Genomic DNA, 17650 nt, shown 5'->3' with positions numbered 1-17650 from the left:
GTTCAATTACAGGCTCAAAATTGCCAGAAACAAAGAACTTTCTTCTGGAACTTGTTGGTCTATTCTTGTTCTGAGAAATGACGGCTATTCCAATGCGAGAAATTGCCAAGAAACTGAAGATCTCGTACAACACTGTGTACTACTCCCTTCACAGAACAGCACAAACTGGTTCTAACCAGAATAGAAAGAGTGGGAGGTCCTGGAGCCCAACTGAGCCAGAGGACAAGTACATTAGTGTCTAGTTTGAGAAATGGATTCCTCACCAATCCTCAATTAATTTTATAGTACCCGCAATAAACACCAATCTCAACGTCAAAAGCGAAGAGGTGACTCCGGGATGCTGGCCTTCTAGGCAGAGTTCCTCTGTCCAGTGTCTGTGTTCTTTTGCCCATCTTAATCTTTTCTTTTTATTGGCCAGTCTGAGATATGGCTTTTTCTTTGTGACTCTGCCAAGAAGGCCAGCATCCCAGAGTCGCCTCTTCACTGTTGACATTGTGACTGGTGTTTTGCGAGTACTATTTAATGAAGCTGCCAGTTGAGGACTTGTGAGGTGTCTGTTTCTCAAACTAGACACTCTGGTGTACTTGTCCTCTTGCTCAGTTGTGCACCGGGGCCTCCCACTCCTCTTTCTATTCTGGTTAGAGACAGTTTGTGCTGTTCTGTGAAAGGATTAGTACACAGCTTCGCACGAGCCATTGGAACACAGAAGTGATGGTTGCTGGTAAATGGGCCTCTGTACATCTCTGTAGATCTTCCATAATTAAATCTGCCATTTCCAGCTACAGTAGTCATTTACAACATTAACAATGTGTACACTTTATTTCTTATCAATTTGATGTTATTTTAATTGACAAAAAAATGTGCCTTTCTTTCAAAAAACATTTCTTAGTGAGCCCGAACTGTTGAACGGTAGTGTAATTTGATCTCTGAGCAAGTTTGCTAATTGAGTGCACTGAAATGAGCCATTTTTAATTTATAGGGTTAGGGTTATAGTACCTGATGTTTGTTTTGTACCATACTTTTTTCTAACCGTAACCAGGGTTTCCGTCCAACCTTTTGATGTGAGTATATATTTTTTTCTATAATCTCTCTCTTTTGTCCATAACAATAATCTCATCATGTAGGCTATATGTGTGCTCTAAGCAACACTGCACATGCCAAAACTAGAGTTTGCACACGCTATATATTTTTGTGAGAACCATCAGTAGAGTTTTTATTTTTTTAAATGCGATGGAAAACCATTTAACTTGGATTTTTTTATTGGTTACATGGGAGTTTAACCGCCAAAAGGTGTTTTATGTACACTGTCATCACTCACAGCCTTTAAACTGTAACAAGTACATGTGAGGGAAACGTATCTCTGGTGGGAAAATTCACTTTTTTTGATGCAGATTTGAGAATATTCACATGAAAATCTGTCGCCAATTGGATGAAAACCTAGCTATTGAGTTAGACATGAGGAATCCAAAGAAAAGGACAAGAGAAGGGAGTAGAGGAGAAAGAGAGGAGATTCAACAGAACGAAACAGTATATTTGTTGGCCCATAGTCTCTCCATGTTGTAGCTGCCCACTCGGCCGTTCCTGAACTTACCCAACCAGCTGACCTCACATTTTCCACTCCTGCAGTGTGCTTGAGGACAACCTGTGGAAAACACCACAGCTGGCCACCCTCCGGCCCTATCACATCTACACTGCAACTCACTTTATTAGTGTTAAAATGCCACTGCTCTCCTGCAGGCTCTCTGGCTTTATGGTGCTGCTAATTGTGTTTTAGACTAAAACGCACACACATGCTGGCACACACACACACACACACACACACACACACACACACATGCATACACACACACACACACACACACACACACACACACACACACACACACACACACACACACACACACACACACACACATCAAATCAGTGTATTGATCACGTGCGCTCGGTAAAGTGAAATGCTTACTTGCAAACTCTTCTCTACTATGCAGTACAATGTCAATATCAATCAAGAATCACACCAGGTAGCTTCAGGCGGTCCAGCTGGTCAAGGGAAGATTAGTACTGTGCTATACGTCAGCTGCAGGAGAACTAACTCTTGGCACAATAAGACCCGAAGCCATGTTTTAACTGCTGCGCTTTGTTCTGAAAGCTGTTGTTTATTTCTCTGTGTTCTTGTTGGTTGTTGATATACAAGCACAGTGTGGTCTAAATATCAGATCACATGTCTGTTGATTTTAATAAAGTATTGTGGGGGCATTGGATATTTAAGAGAAGATTCTGGGTTAAGCTAAGGAAACACAGACTGACAGTCCAGTAGGGGCTTTGATTCGAGAAAGTCTTATACTGGGCAAAAATGTAAACACAATATGAGCAAAAATAAAAGATCCCAGAAATGTTCCATCCGCACAAAAAGTGTATTTCTCTCAAATGTTTTGCGCAAATTGGTTTACATCCCGGTTACTGAGCTTTTCTCCTTTGCCATGACAACCCATCCACCTGACAGGTGTTGTATATCAATAGTCTAATTAAACAGCGTCAGCTTCTTCACCTGCGGGATGGTCTGAGACGAGTGTGGGTGAGCGGTTTGCTGAGGTCAACATTGTGGAAGTAGTCACCCATGGTGTCGGTGGCATTATGGTATGGGCAGGAATAAGCTACGGACAACGAAACACAATTGCATTTTATCGATGGCAATTTGAATGCACAGAGATACCGTGGCGAGATCCTGAGGTCCATTGTTGTGCCATTCATCCACCGCCCATCACCTCCTGTTTCAGCATGATAATGCACGGCCCCATGTCGCAAGGATCTGTACACAAATCCTGGAAGCTGAAAATATCCCAGCCTGAGTACTCACCAGACATGTCACCTATTGAACATGTTTGGGATGTTCTGGATCGACGTGTATGACAGTGTGTTCCAGTTCCCACCAATATCCAGCAACTTCGCGCGAGAGGAGTGGGACAACATTCCACAGGCCACAGTCAACAGCCTGATCAACTCTATGTGGCGGAGATGTGTTGCGCTGCATGAGGCAAATGGTGTCCCCCAGATACTGACTGGTTTTCTGATTCACGCCCCAACCTTTTTTTTAAGGTATCTGTGACCAACAGATGCATTTCTGTATTCCTGTTCATGTGAAATCCATAGATTAGGGCCGACTGAATTTATTTCAATTGACTGATTTCCTTATATGAACTGTAACTCAGTACAGTCTTTTGAAATTGTTGCATGTTGTGTCATTTCTCGGTGTAAAAGGTGTCATACTCAGTGGGGCTTGAGTTGTAGAGAATGTGGGTCTGTCCGTTTACTGTTCTGCTGTGCCTCGGCTGATTTTTCCCATGACAAACTAACCCTCTCTGGTCTAGATTATACTGCAGTTCCCAAACACACACACACACGTACACACGTACACACGTACAAGCCCTGTAAACCATCAGCACTGATAATCAGTACAAGACAAGGTATTGACACAGCGCTATGTGTTTGCTCGTGTGTACTCGTGTTTGTGTGTGTGTGTGGCTGCATGGTGCTGGTTTGCGTGGGTTTGTAAACAATACTTGGCACAAACTATTAAAGACTGACGCACACACACACTAACCTTCTCCATCTGAGGTTCAGAGACAGGAATCTGTGTTTACATCAGTCAGCTCTACCTTCTGTTTCATACAGAAACATTAACCTTGGGGATGGGGGTAAGGTTCCTGGTATGTCACAGGACCGTGTGTGTGTGTGTGTGTGTGTGTGTGTGTGTGTGTGTGTGTGTGTGTGTGTGTGTGTGTGTGTGTGTGTGTGTGTGTGTGTGTGTGTGTGTGTGTGTGTGTGTGTGTGTGTGTTGTCCATGGGTGTAACTATTTTCTCATATTGGTGATAATGATTGAAAACAAGTTGGATGGCTTTGCTCTCTGCATACACCACACTCACACAGGTGGCCTGTCAGTCAGAGGCTAAAGGTCAGAGGTGAGCCTTTTGTTAATGAGATTATTTACTAGGAGCAATTGGGTGAGGTCAAATGGAGCTCCTCAAAGTGAATGCACCTGAGGAAAGAGAACTCACCAGCCACCTACTTTATTCTTTCTCTCCCTCTGTTTTACCTTTTCCGTCTGCATAGTGAAGCGCTGACTGCGCTGTAGCCATGGTTATATTTCGCTCCCTCCTTCTGTACTTTCAGTAGGGAAGAAATCAAGACTGCTGATTTCATCTACACACACACACACACAATTGTGACAGTGCCAGTTCTGTCTGCACTGTTAGCCCTCATTAATATTGCGGCTGTGTTTAACGAGTGGACTGCTGGAGGGTGGAAGGACGTGAGTTAATCGTGTTAAAGGGATACCTCAGGATTTTGGCAATGAGGCCCTTTATCTACTTATCCAGAGTCCGATGAACTCGTAGATATCATTTTTATGTCTGCGTGTGCAGTTTTGAAGGAAGTTTCTAACTAGCGCCAGGGCAAATTGCTAACAAGCGTTAAGTCTATGCTTATCTATGCTTATCTGCTAGCAGATTCCCATAGACTTCCAGCAAGGTAGCAGATTCCCATAGACGTCCAGTCGTTGCGCTAACGCTAGTTATCATTGGCTCGCAAAACTACCTCCCATCTTCATACTGGACACAGAGACATAAAAATGGTACGCACAAGTTCATCTGAATCTGGGGAAGTAGATAAATCCCGATGTGTCCCTTTAATGTGTTACAAGTGTCTGCTGTCAGTTCGGCATATGACCAATAGCTCTGTTAAAGCGGTGTGTAGTATCAAACCTGTTTACTTATTAGCAGTTACTGTAGTGTGTTACAGTGAAGTGACTCAGCTCAAAGATGCGCCGGCGCACACACAGCACTGCAAAACCTGCTCCCAACTATTGACAAACTGTTTCCACAAAGGAGAGAGCTCGGAGTGTGTAAATGGTTTACAGGTGCTGTTTGAACATTCGGGGTAAGAATGGTAATGGGTTGTGTTGGTGTGGTGTGCGCCTGCCTGCATGCACTCTATAATGGAATCAATATCTCCCTGTGGGTGTTGCCTCCAGGCAACTTGCAAAACTACTGATAATTTGCTAAAGTCACTGGAACTTTTGGTAGTAGCAGGCAATCTATGGTAACCATGGTAATTTATACTTCACTTTAGAATAACGTATTAATATACTGTATAAATGTTTTATATCTGTCCATGAGTTTCTAGTAGAAAGACCATAAGGTTCAAGAGGAAATGGCCAAGTGATTGAAAAATGTATCTAATCAACAATGGATCATTTTTTTTCTCATTTTTCTCTGCAACTCTTCCAACTATAGATTATTTTCACAACTGCCACCAGTTTGACTCCGAAACATTTACAATAAAAAAAACATATTGACATAGTCAAATAAGTGTGTACATGTTTTTTAGTTTTTTTAATGTTGAAACCCTCATATTAAACACCAATGTTATTCACTAAGTTGATGGTTTATATTTAGCATCACGTTTGACAGCTTTGCCCATCTATTTTTTTATTTTAATATCGTCTTATATGATTATTTTATATATTTTATATGTGATATGGCCGGAGATAATTAGACTGCTGTGATCATCTGAAATTCTCCAAAAGGCCACAAAATGACTTAAAAGTGACCAAAATGCTTAAAGTTTACTGGCAAACTTTTGAAAACGTTACCAGTAATATACCCTCCCTCTGCAACCCTACTAGAGTTTTTGCTCTGTCATTATGGAGTATTGTGTGTAGATTGATGAGGGGAAAAAACTATTCTATCCATTTTAGAGTAAGGTTGTAATGTAACGATGTGGGGAAAAGTTAATGGGTCTGAACACTTTCCGAATGCACTGTATGTCTATGGTTGGTTGCGGCTGTTAATTTGCCTCTAAATACGCACGAAAAACATTGTTTGGAAAGCAAATGCTGTCATTACTAAATGTGTTTTGTTATAGACATTAAAAATAGTGATACACACAAAAACATTTGATTAAATATTCCATTAATCGGTCTCCTAAAAGCAATCTTTGCAAGAGGGAGGGTATCTGATTTCATTGGTCCTCAACCCGCAGCTTAGACACTTCATTCGGTATAAATGGAGTTAGCCCGGAGAAGGTAAGTTCTGAAACATTTGTTGCCAAATACTTTTAACTGGCTAAAAAGTCAGCCACTTTCATGGTACCAGTTATCCCGAGTTGAACCTAGACTTGACCAAAGTTACCTCGCTAACTCTTCAAACCTGATTCATAGTATAGGGCTCTTCTCTCCTCTGTCTGTATGGTGTGTGTGTGCTTGTGTGTGCACTTATGTGTCGAAAAGTGCAGACAGCCCTTGGTTTGAATGTCAGGGGTATGCATTCAATGTGGTTTTCCATACAGGTAGACAGCCATTAGTTAGAAAAGAAAACCTTGCGCACACCCCAACGCAATACATGTAATAATCAGTACAGTCAGCAACAGTCATTGCTTTCCTGCTTGGATTAGACTGACATTTTTGTTTGTTTCATTGGCCAGGAGGGACCCCCTGCCATCATCCAGAGCAGCAGCCAATAAGGACCAGGCTCCCCAGCATTCTAGTGATGTCATTCCTGATGCTGAGGACCTGTTTGAGGACATCTGAGTTCTAACCACTCACTCGTCAATCAAATTCTTTCCCTCCCTCACTCCTTTCATCTCTCTCTCCCTCTATCACTTTCGTCTGTCACTCTATCAGCCAGTCCTAACTCTCTTAGAACCCCTTCCCCTAATTAACCCCTTCGATGTTTGGAGATCTGAAAGATTTGGATAGGTGTAAACAGTGCGGTGATGGAGCTTCCATCCTATTCCTTCCACCTTACAGATCCAAATGTAAAAGTGTATTATTAATATCATGAATTTGGCATCCTATTTATGGTGATGATGGTAACTAATTTTAAAATGACAAAGATCCAATCAACTATGGATAGTATACCTAGTTTCACTCTGCATACATAAATCTAACGTAAGTCGGAATGTACTTTCACATACACTGTAAAAGAAAGAAATAAATATATATATTCAGCGTACAATTGTAAGGTAACCATCCAGGCCCGGCTCGAGGAGGACATGACCGAGGGAACATTTTATATTCATGGGGGGGGGGCTCTTCGACCCTCCGAACAAGTTACCTGCACACCGGTGTCAAACTTGTCCGCAGTATGTGTAGGTGCGTTGATAAACCGCAATGTGACGCTGAATTGGAAAAGCTTTGCCAGGAGGGCACCGAGCACGCCAGCTCCAAGGAAACGATGGAGACAACTCTGCGAGAGTATGTCGTTGAAAGCACAAAGCATTTTTTACATATTATTTTGGCAAACGGACAGAAAATGTGTTTTGTAAAAATGTTTTGGCAAGCTCGCAATCCTATTGCAGCTGGTTGCCTTACAATTGTACAATTTAATCAACATATATTTTTCTAATTATTTATTTTAGTGTACAGCTATTGTCAGAGGAGTTACTTTCAACGATTCAATGGTAGTCTACGCAGATGAGTATGAAAGTTGATCGATGTCTAACTTTGTGATGGCTCAGCATATACAAGCTTGTTTCCAAAGCTAAGTAGGATACATGGAGGTAGGCAACTAGATGATAGACTCATTCTCACTGAAGTGCATTACCCCTCATATACCTGTAGGAGTCGCTGTTCAGGCAGGAATTGTTGGAGTGGCTTCACATTTTATTTCAATATACACTATATATACAAAAGGATGTGGACACCCCTTCAAATTCGTGGATTTGGCTATTTCAGCCACACCCGTTGCTGACTGGTTTATAAAATGAGCACACAGCCATGTAATCTCCATAGACAAACATTGTCAGTAGAATTGCCTTACTGAAGAGCTCAATCATTGGGTGCCACCTTTCCAACAAGCCAGTTCGTCAAGTTTTGGCCCTGCTAGAGCTGCCCCGGTCAACTGTAGGTGCTGTTATTGTGAAGTGGAAACGTCTAGGAGCAACATCGGCTCAGCTGAGAAGTGGTAGGCCACACAAGCTCGCAGAACAGGACTGGCAAGTGCTGAACCGCGTAGCGCGTAAAAATCGTCTGGGTTTCCATGGCCGAGCAGCAACACACAAGCCTAAGATCACCATGCGCAATGCCAAGTGTATGCTGGAATGGTGTAAAGCTCGCTGCCATTGGACTCTGGGAGCAGTGGAAACACTCCTAGAGTCCAATTGGCCTAATCGCCCAACATCAGTGCCCGACTTCACTAATGCTCCTGTAGCTGAATGGAAGCAAGTCCCCAACAGCAATGTTCCAACATATAGCAGCAAAGGGGGACCAACTCCATATTAATGCTGATGATTTTGGAATGAGATGTTCGACGAGCAGGTGTCCACATACTTTTGGTAATGTAGTTTACCTCTTTATTTAGGTTGATGGCATGATGTTGAAACGTTGACTTTGATTCAAACATTCCATTTTACTCTCAACATTGAAACAACAAATATAGGATGAAAAAGATTTTTACCGTTTCTATGTGGAGTTTTCAACACAATTTCAACATTTACAAAGTTCTGATGATTATGTTGAAATTATATTGTACGTCGGGTTAGTATTTAAGTTTAATCTTTATCCTAATTTCAATGTTTGCAATGCTTGTTGAAATGCGGATTCATCGCATTATTATTATTATTAGTTTACTTTTAGAAAATCCAAATGTGCTTTCCACGTGGATTCCACGTCCGCAATAGGTTGACAAATGACGTTGAAACATGTGTTCCCAGTGGGTTGCTTCAGTCTCTCTATCCCTCTACACAGGGGTGGCCAACACCTGGTTCTACTAATCAGCCTTGCTAGAACCTGACTGAGCATGTCAAGGTCCTGGCTCGCGTCCTACCCCTTCCTCTACCTAACCTAAGGACCACCAGGACCTTGACATGTCGCATCGGGTTCTAAGAAGGCTGGAACAAAAGCCTGAATACCTAGCTCAACACCTCTGCGCAGCCACCCTTCCTCTACCAGTATTACTTCCCGCTCTTCTCTAGCCTCCATCTCGCTGTTAATCCTTCACCACTCCCTCCCGTGTCCTTCTCTATCACTGTCACTACTCAGCTCAGCCCACTACTACACAGAGGAAGTCAAGGAGACCGTTATATTGAGAGAAGGGAATTAGACATATATATTTTTTTGTAGTGCACCATTCATAATCATTTATAATGATGTAACAAAGGGGATCTTTTTGTACTCGATATGGACAAAACATTAACTGTGTAAAGATCAGTCTTTGTGCTGTTTTTAGTATGATGAAGAGAAGTGTTGGTTCTTTATGTATATGAAACGCGAGTAAAGTGTAATAACAACGTAGGTTAACAACATGAAGTATAACAAACGTTGTTGTGGTCTTTAGTATGTTAACTGTGGTACGGTAATGATCGGTTCTGGCTACTCTACGCACATAATGTGTATGTTAAAGCTACACATGTCTTATATCGCATCCCGGAAGACATTGAAAACATTGTGAAATTATTCCCGGAGTTTGGGATTCCGCCAGCGACCTACTGAGTCATTATAGAGCATAAATTGGGGCGTCTCTCTCCTCTCTCTCTCAATTCAATTGAAGGGCTTTATTGTCATGGGAAACATATGTTTACATTGCCAAAGCAAGTGAAGTAGATAATAAACAGAAGAGAAATAAACAATAAAAATGTATTGTAAACATTACACTCACAAAGGTTCCAAAAGAATAAAGACATTTCAAATGCCATATGTGCAAATAGTTAAAAGTACAAAAGGGAAGATAAATAAACAGAAATATGGGTTGTATTTACAATGGTGTTTGTTCTTAACTGGTTGCTCTTTTCTTGTGGCAACAGATCACACATCTTGCTTCTGTGATGGAACACTGAGATTTCACCGAATAGATATGGGAATGTATCGATATTGGGTTTGTTTTCGAATTCTTTGTGGGTCTGTGTAATCTGAGGGAAATGTCTCTCTCTCTCTATTATGGTCATACGTTTGGCAGGAGGTTAGGAAGTGCAGCTCAGTTTCCACCTCTCTCTCTCTCTCTCTCTCTCTCTCTCTCTGTGTGTTTTCTGATACGGGGCGGTATCAACATTGGGGTGTAGGACGTGTGCCCCTCCTCTTGCTGGTGACAGATAATAGTAGCGGGTGTGAGAAGGATTTGAACTTGCAACGGAGGCAGAGTGGAGGAGACTCCTAGTTGATGACCGAGCAGACTGCCCTCCAAAGAGAGAGGAAAAGAGAGCGCTATAACAGCTGGGACCAAAACATCTGTGCGCTAATCTACTCTTCTGGACCTTGTTCTGGGACTGGAACCCGGGCTATTTGGAAAATAGATCGAATACTTACTTGATGGATATCAAGACCCAAGGTATGATATTATAAATGTTCATTGAATTGTTTTTATTTTTATGTAGGCATATTGTATTTTATCATATACTAAGGTTTGTCTTATTATGCCTTTCAAAGGCGGTTTACTCCTGTCGCTTAGCCTACGAGTCGATTTGCAGTTTCACATCGATATCTGTTCATTGACATGTTTGACGCTTTGCTTGCTGTGATTTATCTCCAGAGAGATGTCAGTGTTATGGTGGCCAGGTTGATTTAGGTTCCCACACTGATAAAGGACAGCTGATCACCGATGAGCTGGTCACAAATAACCTTGTCAGCACAGCTGCTGAGGCTGAGCGCGAGGCGAGCGAGTTTATCGATTCAACTTCGGGGACGCCTCCGAGTGGCGCGCGTCACAGGCAGCTGTCCAGTTGCGCACGGTAACGTCCGTAGTAAAAGTCGTCCCCAGTTTCAGCCAGGTGTGTGTGTCTTAATCCCGTGTCCACGGAGCTGCTGGACTGATGTTGTCCCTGCTTGTCGAAGCGGTTGTCACGGTGTGTCGTTTCATTGATTGTTCCAATGCTACTCTCTAGCGCCCCATCATTGTTTCTTTATAACATATTTCATGGAATTCTTCTCATTTCGCCATAGGGCACAGATGCGGTTTTAAAGCACATTCCCTGCAATTATACCCATTTTGCCTTGAGGTGGAGATACATTTTTACAGTTTTAAAGTTAATTACATGCAATTCTACACATGACTTACGCCATGTTAATGATATTTGAGTGAGAGTGACTAAATAAAATCAATGGGGGCCCTCTGGAGGTCAGGGCCCCTGGGCACGTGCCTTGCGGGACCGTATTTGGCCCTGATTACTACAAGTTTAAGTAACTGCATAGACTAATTCACCAAGCAAAAAATTGTTAGCTGACGTGGCTAATTGAGTAACTCAGTGACTAACAGCACAAGAGAAAAACTGCTGATGCACAAACAAATGTTTAACTTACACCTTGTGTATTCTACTATTCAAACTAAACAGTGAGTTGAGCTCCCGACTGAGTTCCTTAAAAAAATAATTTATATATTTTGTTTTGGGTCGGGGCCCCCTAGTGGCCAGGGGTCGAAGCAAACGCTTATGTCACTTATGTCTGGAACCTGCCCCGACTATGGCTCCCTGGCTCTGCCGTTTGTGTTTTACTGAATCATTTCATTGTTGTATTGAGTAGGTTGAAGCAAGTTTAGCATGTAGGGTTTTCAACACTGAAAGCCTAAACAACAAGAACCATGTCTACTGTTGTGGCAGAATTGAGGTGAGCTGTTGTAACTTCTTAAGCATTATGCTCCATTCATCTGTGTTGTCAAGGCCTTTCATAGACTCCTGTTATGTCTGCATCCTAACACAAGGCCATTGTGTTCTGGAACAGTTGCTTGTATAAAATGACTATTGTGTGACAATATGATTGTATTATCACCACCCACTCTATAAGGGACATGGAGCCATTTACTGTTGGAGCTCCTTCCCGGACTGCGATCAGAGAGGGATACGAGTCGATTTGCCGTTTCACATCGATATCTGTTCATTGACATGTTTGACGCTTTGCTTGCTGTGATTTATCACCAGAGAGATGTCAGTGTTATGGTGGCCAGGTTTGATTTATGTTCTCACATAGATAACCTTATCTGTGATCAGCTGTCCTCTGTCAGCACAGCTGCTGAGGCTGAGCGCGAGGCGAGCGAGTTTATCTGTTCGACTTCGGGGACGCCTTCGAGTGGCGCGCGCGTCACAGGCAGCTGTCCAATTGCGCGCGGGAACGTCTGTAGTGAAGTCGTCCCCAGTTTTAGCCTGGTGTGTGTGTCTGGACTGATGTTGTCCCTGCTTGTCGACGCGGTTGTCACAGTGTGTCATTACATTGATTGTTACAATACTACTCACCTTAATCAAAGCAGCGTCCCATCATTTTTTATTTATTAACATATTTCATGGAATTCTACTCGTTTTGCCATAGGGCACAGATGCTGTTTTTAAAGCAAATTTCCTGCAGTTATACCAATTTTGCCATGGGGTGGAGATACACTTTTTTGCAGTTTTAAAGTTAATTACCTGCATTTCTACACATGACTTATGCCATGTTAATGATATTTGAGTGAGAGTGACTAACAAAATCAATGGGGGCCGCCTGGAGGTCAGGGCCCCTGGGCACGTGCCCTGCGTGGTCCGTATTTGGTCATGATTACTACAAGTTTAAGTAGCTGCTTAGACTAACTTACCAAGCAAAAAATTGTTAGCTGACTTGGCTAATTGAGTAACTCAGTGACCGACAATACAAGAGAAAAACTGCTGATGCACAACCAAATGTTTAACTTACACCTTGTGTATTCTACTATTTGAACTAAACAGTAAGTTGAGATCCCGACTGAGTTCCTTAAAAAAATTATATACAGTTGAAGTCAGAAGTTTACATACACTTAGGTTGAAATCATTAAAACTCGTTTTTCAACCACTTCACAAATGTATTGTTAACAAACAATCGTTTTGGAAAGTCAGTTAGGACATCTACTTTGTGCGTGACACAAGTACTTTTTCCAACAATTGTTTACAGACTGATTGTTTCACTTAGAATTCACTGTATCACGATTCCAGTGGGTCAGAAGTTTACATAACCTAAGTTGACTGTGCCTTTAAACAGCTTGGAAAATTCCAGAAAATTATGTCATGGCTTTCGAAGCTTCTGATAGGCTAATTGACATACTTTGAGTCAATTGGAGGTGTGCCTGTGGATGTATTTCAAGGCCTACCTTCAAACTCAGTGCCTCTTTGCTTGATATCATGGGAAAATCAAAATAAATCTGCCAAGACCTAAAAAAAAAATTGTAGACCTCCAAAAGTCTGGTTCGTCCTTGGGAGAAATTTCCAAACGCCTGAAGGTACCATGAACATCTGAATAGACAATAGTGCGCAAGTATAAACACCATGGGACCACGCAGCCATCATGCCGCTCAGGAAGGAGATGCGTTCTGTCTCCTAGAGATGCACATACTTTGGTGCGAAAAGTGCAAATCAATCCCAGAACAACAGCAAAGGACCTTGTGAAGATGCTGGAGGAAATGGGTACAAAAGTATCTATATCCACCGTAAAACGAGTCCTATATTGACATAACCTGAAAGGCCGCCCAGCAAGGAAGAAGCCACTGCTCTAAAACCATTATAAAAAAAGTCAGACTACGGTTTTCAACTGCACATTGGGACAAAGATTGTACTATTTGGAGAAATGTCCTCTGGTTTGATGAAACAAAAATAAAACTGTTTGGCCATAATGACCATTGTCGTGTTTAGAAGAAAAAGGGGGAAGCTTTTAAGCTGAAGAACACCATCCCAACAGTGAAGCACGGGGGTGGCAGCATCATGTTGTGGGGGTGCTTTGCTGCAGGAGGGACTGGTGCACTTCACAAAATAGTTGGCTTCATGTGGGAGGAAAATGATGTGGATATGTTGAAGCGACAACGCAAGACATCAGTCAGGAAGTTGAAGCTTGGTTGCAAATGGGTCCAAAAGAACAATGACCCCAAGCATGCTTCCAATGTCGTGGCAAAATGGCTTAAGGACAACAAAGTCAAGGTATTGGAGTGGCCATCACAAAGCCCTGACCTCAATCCTATCGCAAATTTGAGGTCAGTTGGTAGAGCATGGCGCTTGTAACGCCAGGGTAGTGGGTTCGATTCCCGGGACCACCCATACGTAGAATGTATGCACACATTACTGTAAGTCGCTTTGGATAAAAGCGTCTGCTAAATGGCATATATTATTATTTTATTATTATATAAAAAGCGTGTGCGAGCAAGGAGGTCAACAAACCTTGACTCAGTTACACCAGCTCTGTCAGAAGGAATGGGGCAAAATTCACCCAGCTTATTTTGGGAAGCTTGTTCAAGGCTACCTGAAATGTTCGATCAATTTAAACAATTTAAAAGCAATGCTACCAAATACTAATTGAGTGTATGTAAACTTCTGACCCACTGGGAATTTGATGAAAGAAATAACAGATGAAATAAATCATTCTCTCTACTATTATTCTGACATTTCACTTTCTTAAAATAAAGTGGTGATCCTCACTGACATAAGACGGGGAAGTCTTACTTGGATTAAATGTCAGGAATTGTGGAAAAACTGAGTTTAAATGTATTTGGCCAAGGTGTATGTAAACTTCCGACTTCAACTGTTTATATTTTGTTTTGGGTCGGAGCCCCCTAGCGGCCTGGGGCCGAAGCAAATTATGTTGTTTATGTCTGGAACCTGCCCTAACTATGGCTCCCTAGCTCTGCGTTTATGTTGAAGCAAGGTTGAAGGTTGAAGCAAGTTTAGTATCTAGGGATTTCAACACTGAAAGCCTAAACAACAAGAACCATGTCTACTGTTGTGGCAGAATTGAGGTGAGCTGTTGTAACTTCTTAAGCATTATGCTCCGTTCATCTGTGTTGTCAAGGCCTTTCATAGACTCCTGTTATGTCTGCATCCTAACACAAGGCCATTGTGTTCTGGAACAGTTGCTTGTATAAAATGACTATTGTGTGACAATATGATTGTATTATCACCACCCACTCTATAAGGGACATGGAGCCATTTACTGTTGGAGCTCCTTCCCGGACTGCGATCACAGAGGGAACTACCTTGCAGCTGCTTGATTGAAATATTCACTGTTCTACAATTCAATTAGTCTCTGAATCTTTGGATCGAGTTTTCCACAACACTACATAGGCCTACAATATGTTACTTCCTCAGACTTGGCCAATACTTGCAAAAACTGACTGCATAGTTTTCCCAACAGGGTCATGCAATAGGCTCCTGGAGTCATACTAGGGGTTTATTCGTGTGTGTGTGTGTGTGTGTTTGTGCGCGTGCGTGCTCACAAATTGAGCTTTCTCTATTCTCAGGGAATGATGTGCCTCCACTTCCCTGAGGCTGAAATTGTCCCTGTGATCACAGAGTCACTGGTTCAGGGCTCACTCTGGCTTCTCCCCCTTAATCGCTACCGTTTATGGTTCATGCTAAAGTAATATATACTGTATATACCGGTATAGAATTCATGACCATTTGGATGTGACGAACTCAGTGTGTGTTTTTTGTTCCACAGGTTTTGTAGAGATGTTGCATCTCAGGCACCTGCTCTGTCTTGTGTTTCTCTGTCGTGCGTTCGCTGAACAAGGTGAGTCTTGCTGTGTGTGTGTGTGTGTGTGTGTGTTTCACTCTGGATCAGAGTCTAATAAACTGGGAACAGGTCATTGGTTTCACACAGAAAAGGGAGCGAGGCATTCACTCAGCTTCATCCATTTTCCCTCAGTCCTCTGGAAAAGGGTTTCTCAAACTCGGTCCTGGGGCCTCCAATAGGTGCACCTTTTGTCCCCCAGCACTACACAGCTTATTCAAATAAATCAACTCATCGTCAAGTTTTAATTATTTGAATCAGCTGCGTGGTGCTTGGGCTAAAAACTAAACGTGCACCCCTGGGAGGCCCCGGGACCGAGTTTGAGAAAGCCGTGCTCTTGACATGCGCACACACACACAAACACACTTCCACTTACCTACATCTGGGGTCAAGTTAATCACACTGTAAGCTATCCGGATCACATACAGTACAGCCCTGTCTATCTGTTTGTTCTGTCATTTGGTGTCCTGAATTAAACCCATCCACCCTCTGTGCCTTCAGTCCTGATTTCACTTTACACGTTCACTCCATAGTTGAATATATTAACCCCTCACCTTGACCCTCACTCAACCTTACCCCTAGCCCTGACCCCAAAGCTCATGTACTTGCTTTTTGATAATATAGCCATTTTTGGCCTTACTAGCATGGCTAGATAGTAACACCCTCTGTCTCTCTCTAGATCCATCATGGAGGATGAAGGTAGAGAAGGCTGCCCCGGCTAGTGGCTCTCTGGCTGGCAGGGTGGTGCTACCATGCCACTTCTCCATCACCCCCACCACCCACAACCCTAGCACACAGGGCCCAGAGGACCAGCTGAGGATCAAGTGGACAAAGCTGGAGGAAGATGGGGAGCGTGTGGTGCTGGTGGCCCAGGGAGGAGTGATCAAGGTGGAGCAGGAGTACAAGGGCAGGGTGTCGGTGCCCAACCACCCACAGGCATTAGGCGACGCCTCGCTGATCGTTGCCAGCCTGAGGGCTAGCGATGCTGGGCTGTACCGCTGCGAGGTCATGCATGAGATGGAGGACACCCAGGATACTGTTCATCTCAATGTCAGCGGTGAGTGGACACACACATGGTAGTAGACACACACACTGCGCACACATTTCGTCTATTGGGAAGGGTCCATCGGTCCATGTGCCATCAGTGTGTGTGTGTGTGTGTGTGTGTGTGTGTGTGTGTGTGACATCATTGTCATCAGCTACGGGAGTTGTTGGGTAATGTGGATATAAATCATGTAAAAGTCTCTAATGTCTCGACCTGCTTTGTGTCTTTCCCTCTCAGACATGCTGTTCCATAAGGGAGCCTTTAGGTCGCGATTCCCCAACTGAGACCCCGAATGTCCTGTGCAAATTCAATGTTGGACATGAAAGTACTGCACAAACCACTAAGAAATCAGCTCCGAGTTATTGAAATCTGTTTCCAACCATTCCCGCGCGCAATAGGACCACGCGTGTTCTCGTACACAAATGTCAGCAAGGTTTGAAATGCCTACGTGTGCTTTTAGTCCAATATGATCTGTTTGGGCTTCTACAAATGATTAGCAACTATGTTCCGCCCTATCAAAACTTTTACAGTACATTGTCTTATGTAGCTCATGGTGGGGGGTATACTATCCCCCCACCAGTATACTACTGTGTGGCATTCAAGCTGGGTATCTTTCATAAGGAGAAACCCCCATGAATAGCCCAGATTGTCACATAGTGTGCATTAGAGATGAACAACGGTCTGTTGGTACAACGGTCTGTCGGTACCACGGTCTGTTGGTACAGTCTCTGTGTGTAGATACAACCAGAGACAGCTCTCTCCGACTAACAACTCTTTTGACTGCTTGTCAGTCTATTCAGCGAACTCTACAACTGGAGCCAGTTTCCTGGAGGGAGAAACAACGAACTCTCTTATGAACTCGGAAAACAGGGTTCTGATTGCACCTGGCGAACATCCTCGGGCAGTTCCAGGATGTCAGAGGGGCTAAAGTATCGCAGAGCAGTCTTCTTCCCTGTCCTATCTGCAGTCTGATGCTCGTGTTACTTGGTCGTCTCTGATTCCTTATTTGAATGCACTTATTGTGCAGTAAGTGGATCTGGGCGACAGTTTTTTTCCTAAATTGCTTGTGAAAGTGGGCTCGCTGGTTGCGTCCTTTCGGTAACCGTCTCGATACTCAACACAG

The 17650-nt window shown here is 43.0% G+C and overlaps 2 protein-coding genes across 41 annotated transcripts in view; both read left to right on the top strand.

Annotated features, from left to right (window-relative positions):
• The window catches only part of xrcc4 (X-ray repair complementing defective repair in Chinese hamster cells 4), a 36817-nt gene extending 27061 nt beyond the window's left edge, over positions 1 to 9756 (top strand). For both annotated transcript variants that reach the window (XM_052521406.1, XM_052521407.1), the window contains one exon: positions 6482 to 9756. In XM_052521406.1, the coding sequence (XP_052377366.1) occupies positions 6482 to 6587 (106 nt within the window). In that variant the 3' untranslated portion in view covers positions 6588 to 9756. The remainder of the gene's footprint in view (positions 1 to 6481) is intronic.
• Positions 9757 to 10087: 331 nt separating this feature from the next.
• Positions 10088 to 17650, top strand: part of vcanb (versican b) — a 41385-nt gene continuing 33822 nt past the window's right edge. For 12 of the 39 annotated variants that reach the window (XM_052521390.1, XM_052521395.1, XM_052521396.1 and 9 more), the window contains exons 1-3: positions 10088 to 10320; positions 15411 to 15482; positions 16162 to 16539. In XM_052521390.1, coding sequence (XP_052377350.1) covers positions 10302 to 10320; positions 15411 to 15482; positions 16162 to 16539 — 469 coding nt within the window. In that variant the 5' untranslated portion in view covers positions 10088 to 10301. The remainder of the gene's footprint in view (positions 10321 to 15410; positions 15483 to 16161; positions 16540 to 17650) is intronic. The other 27 variants (XM_052521373.1, XM_052521374.1, XM_052521379.1 and 24 more) reach the window with 8 other exon arrangements.

Source organism: Oncorhynchus keta, chromosome 6 (assembly GCF_023373465.1).
Source record: "Oncorhynchus keta strain PuntledgeMale-10-30-2019 chromosome 6, Oket_V2, whole genome shotgun sequence".
NCBI classification, from domain to species: Eukaryota; Metazoa; Chordata; class Actinopteri; order Salmoniformes; family Salmonidae; genus Oncorhynchus; species Oncorhynchus keta.
This window is presented reverse-complemented; position numbering and strand designations above follow the sequence as displayed.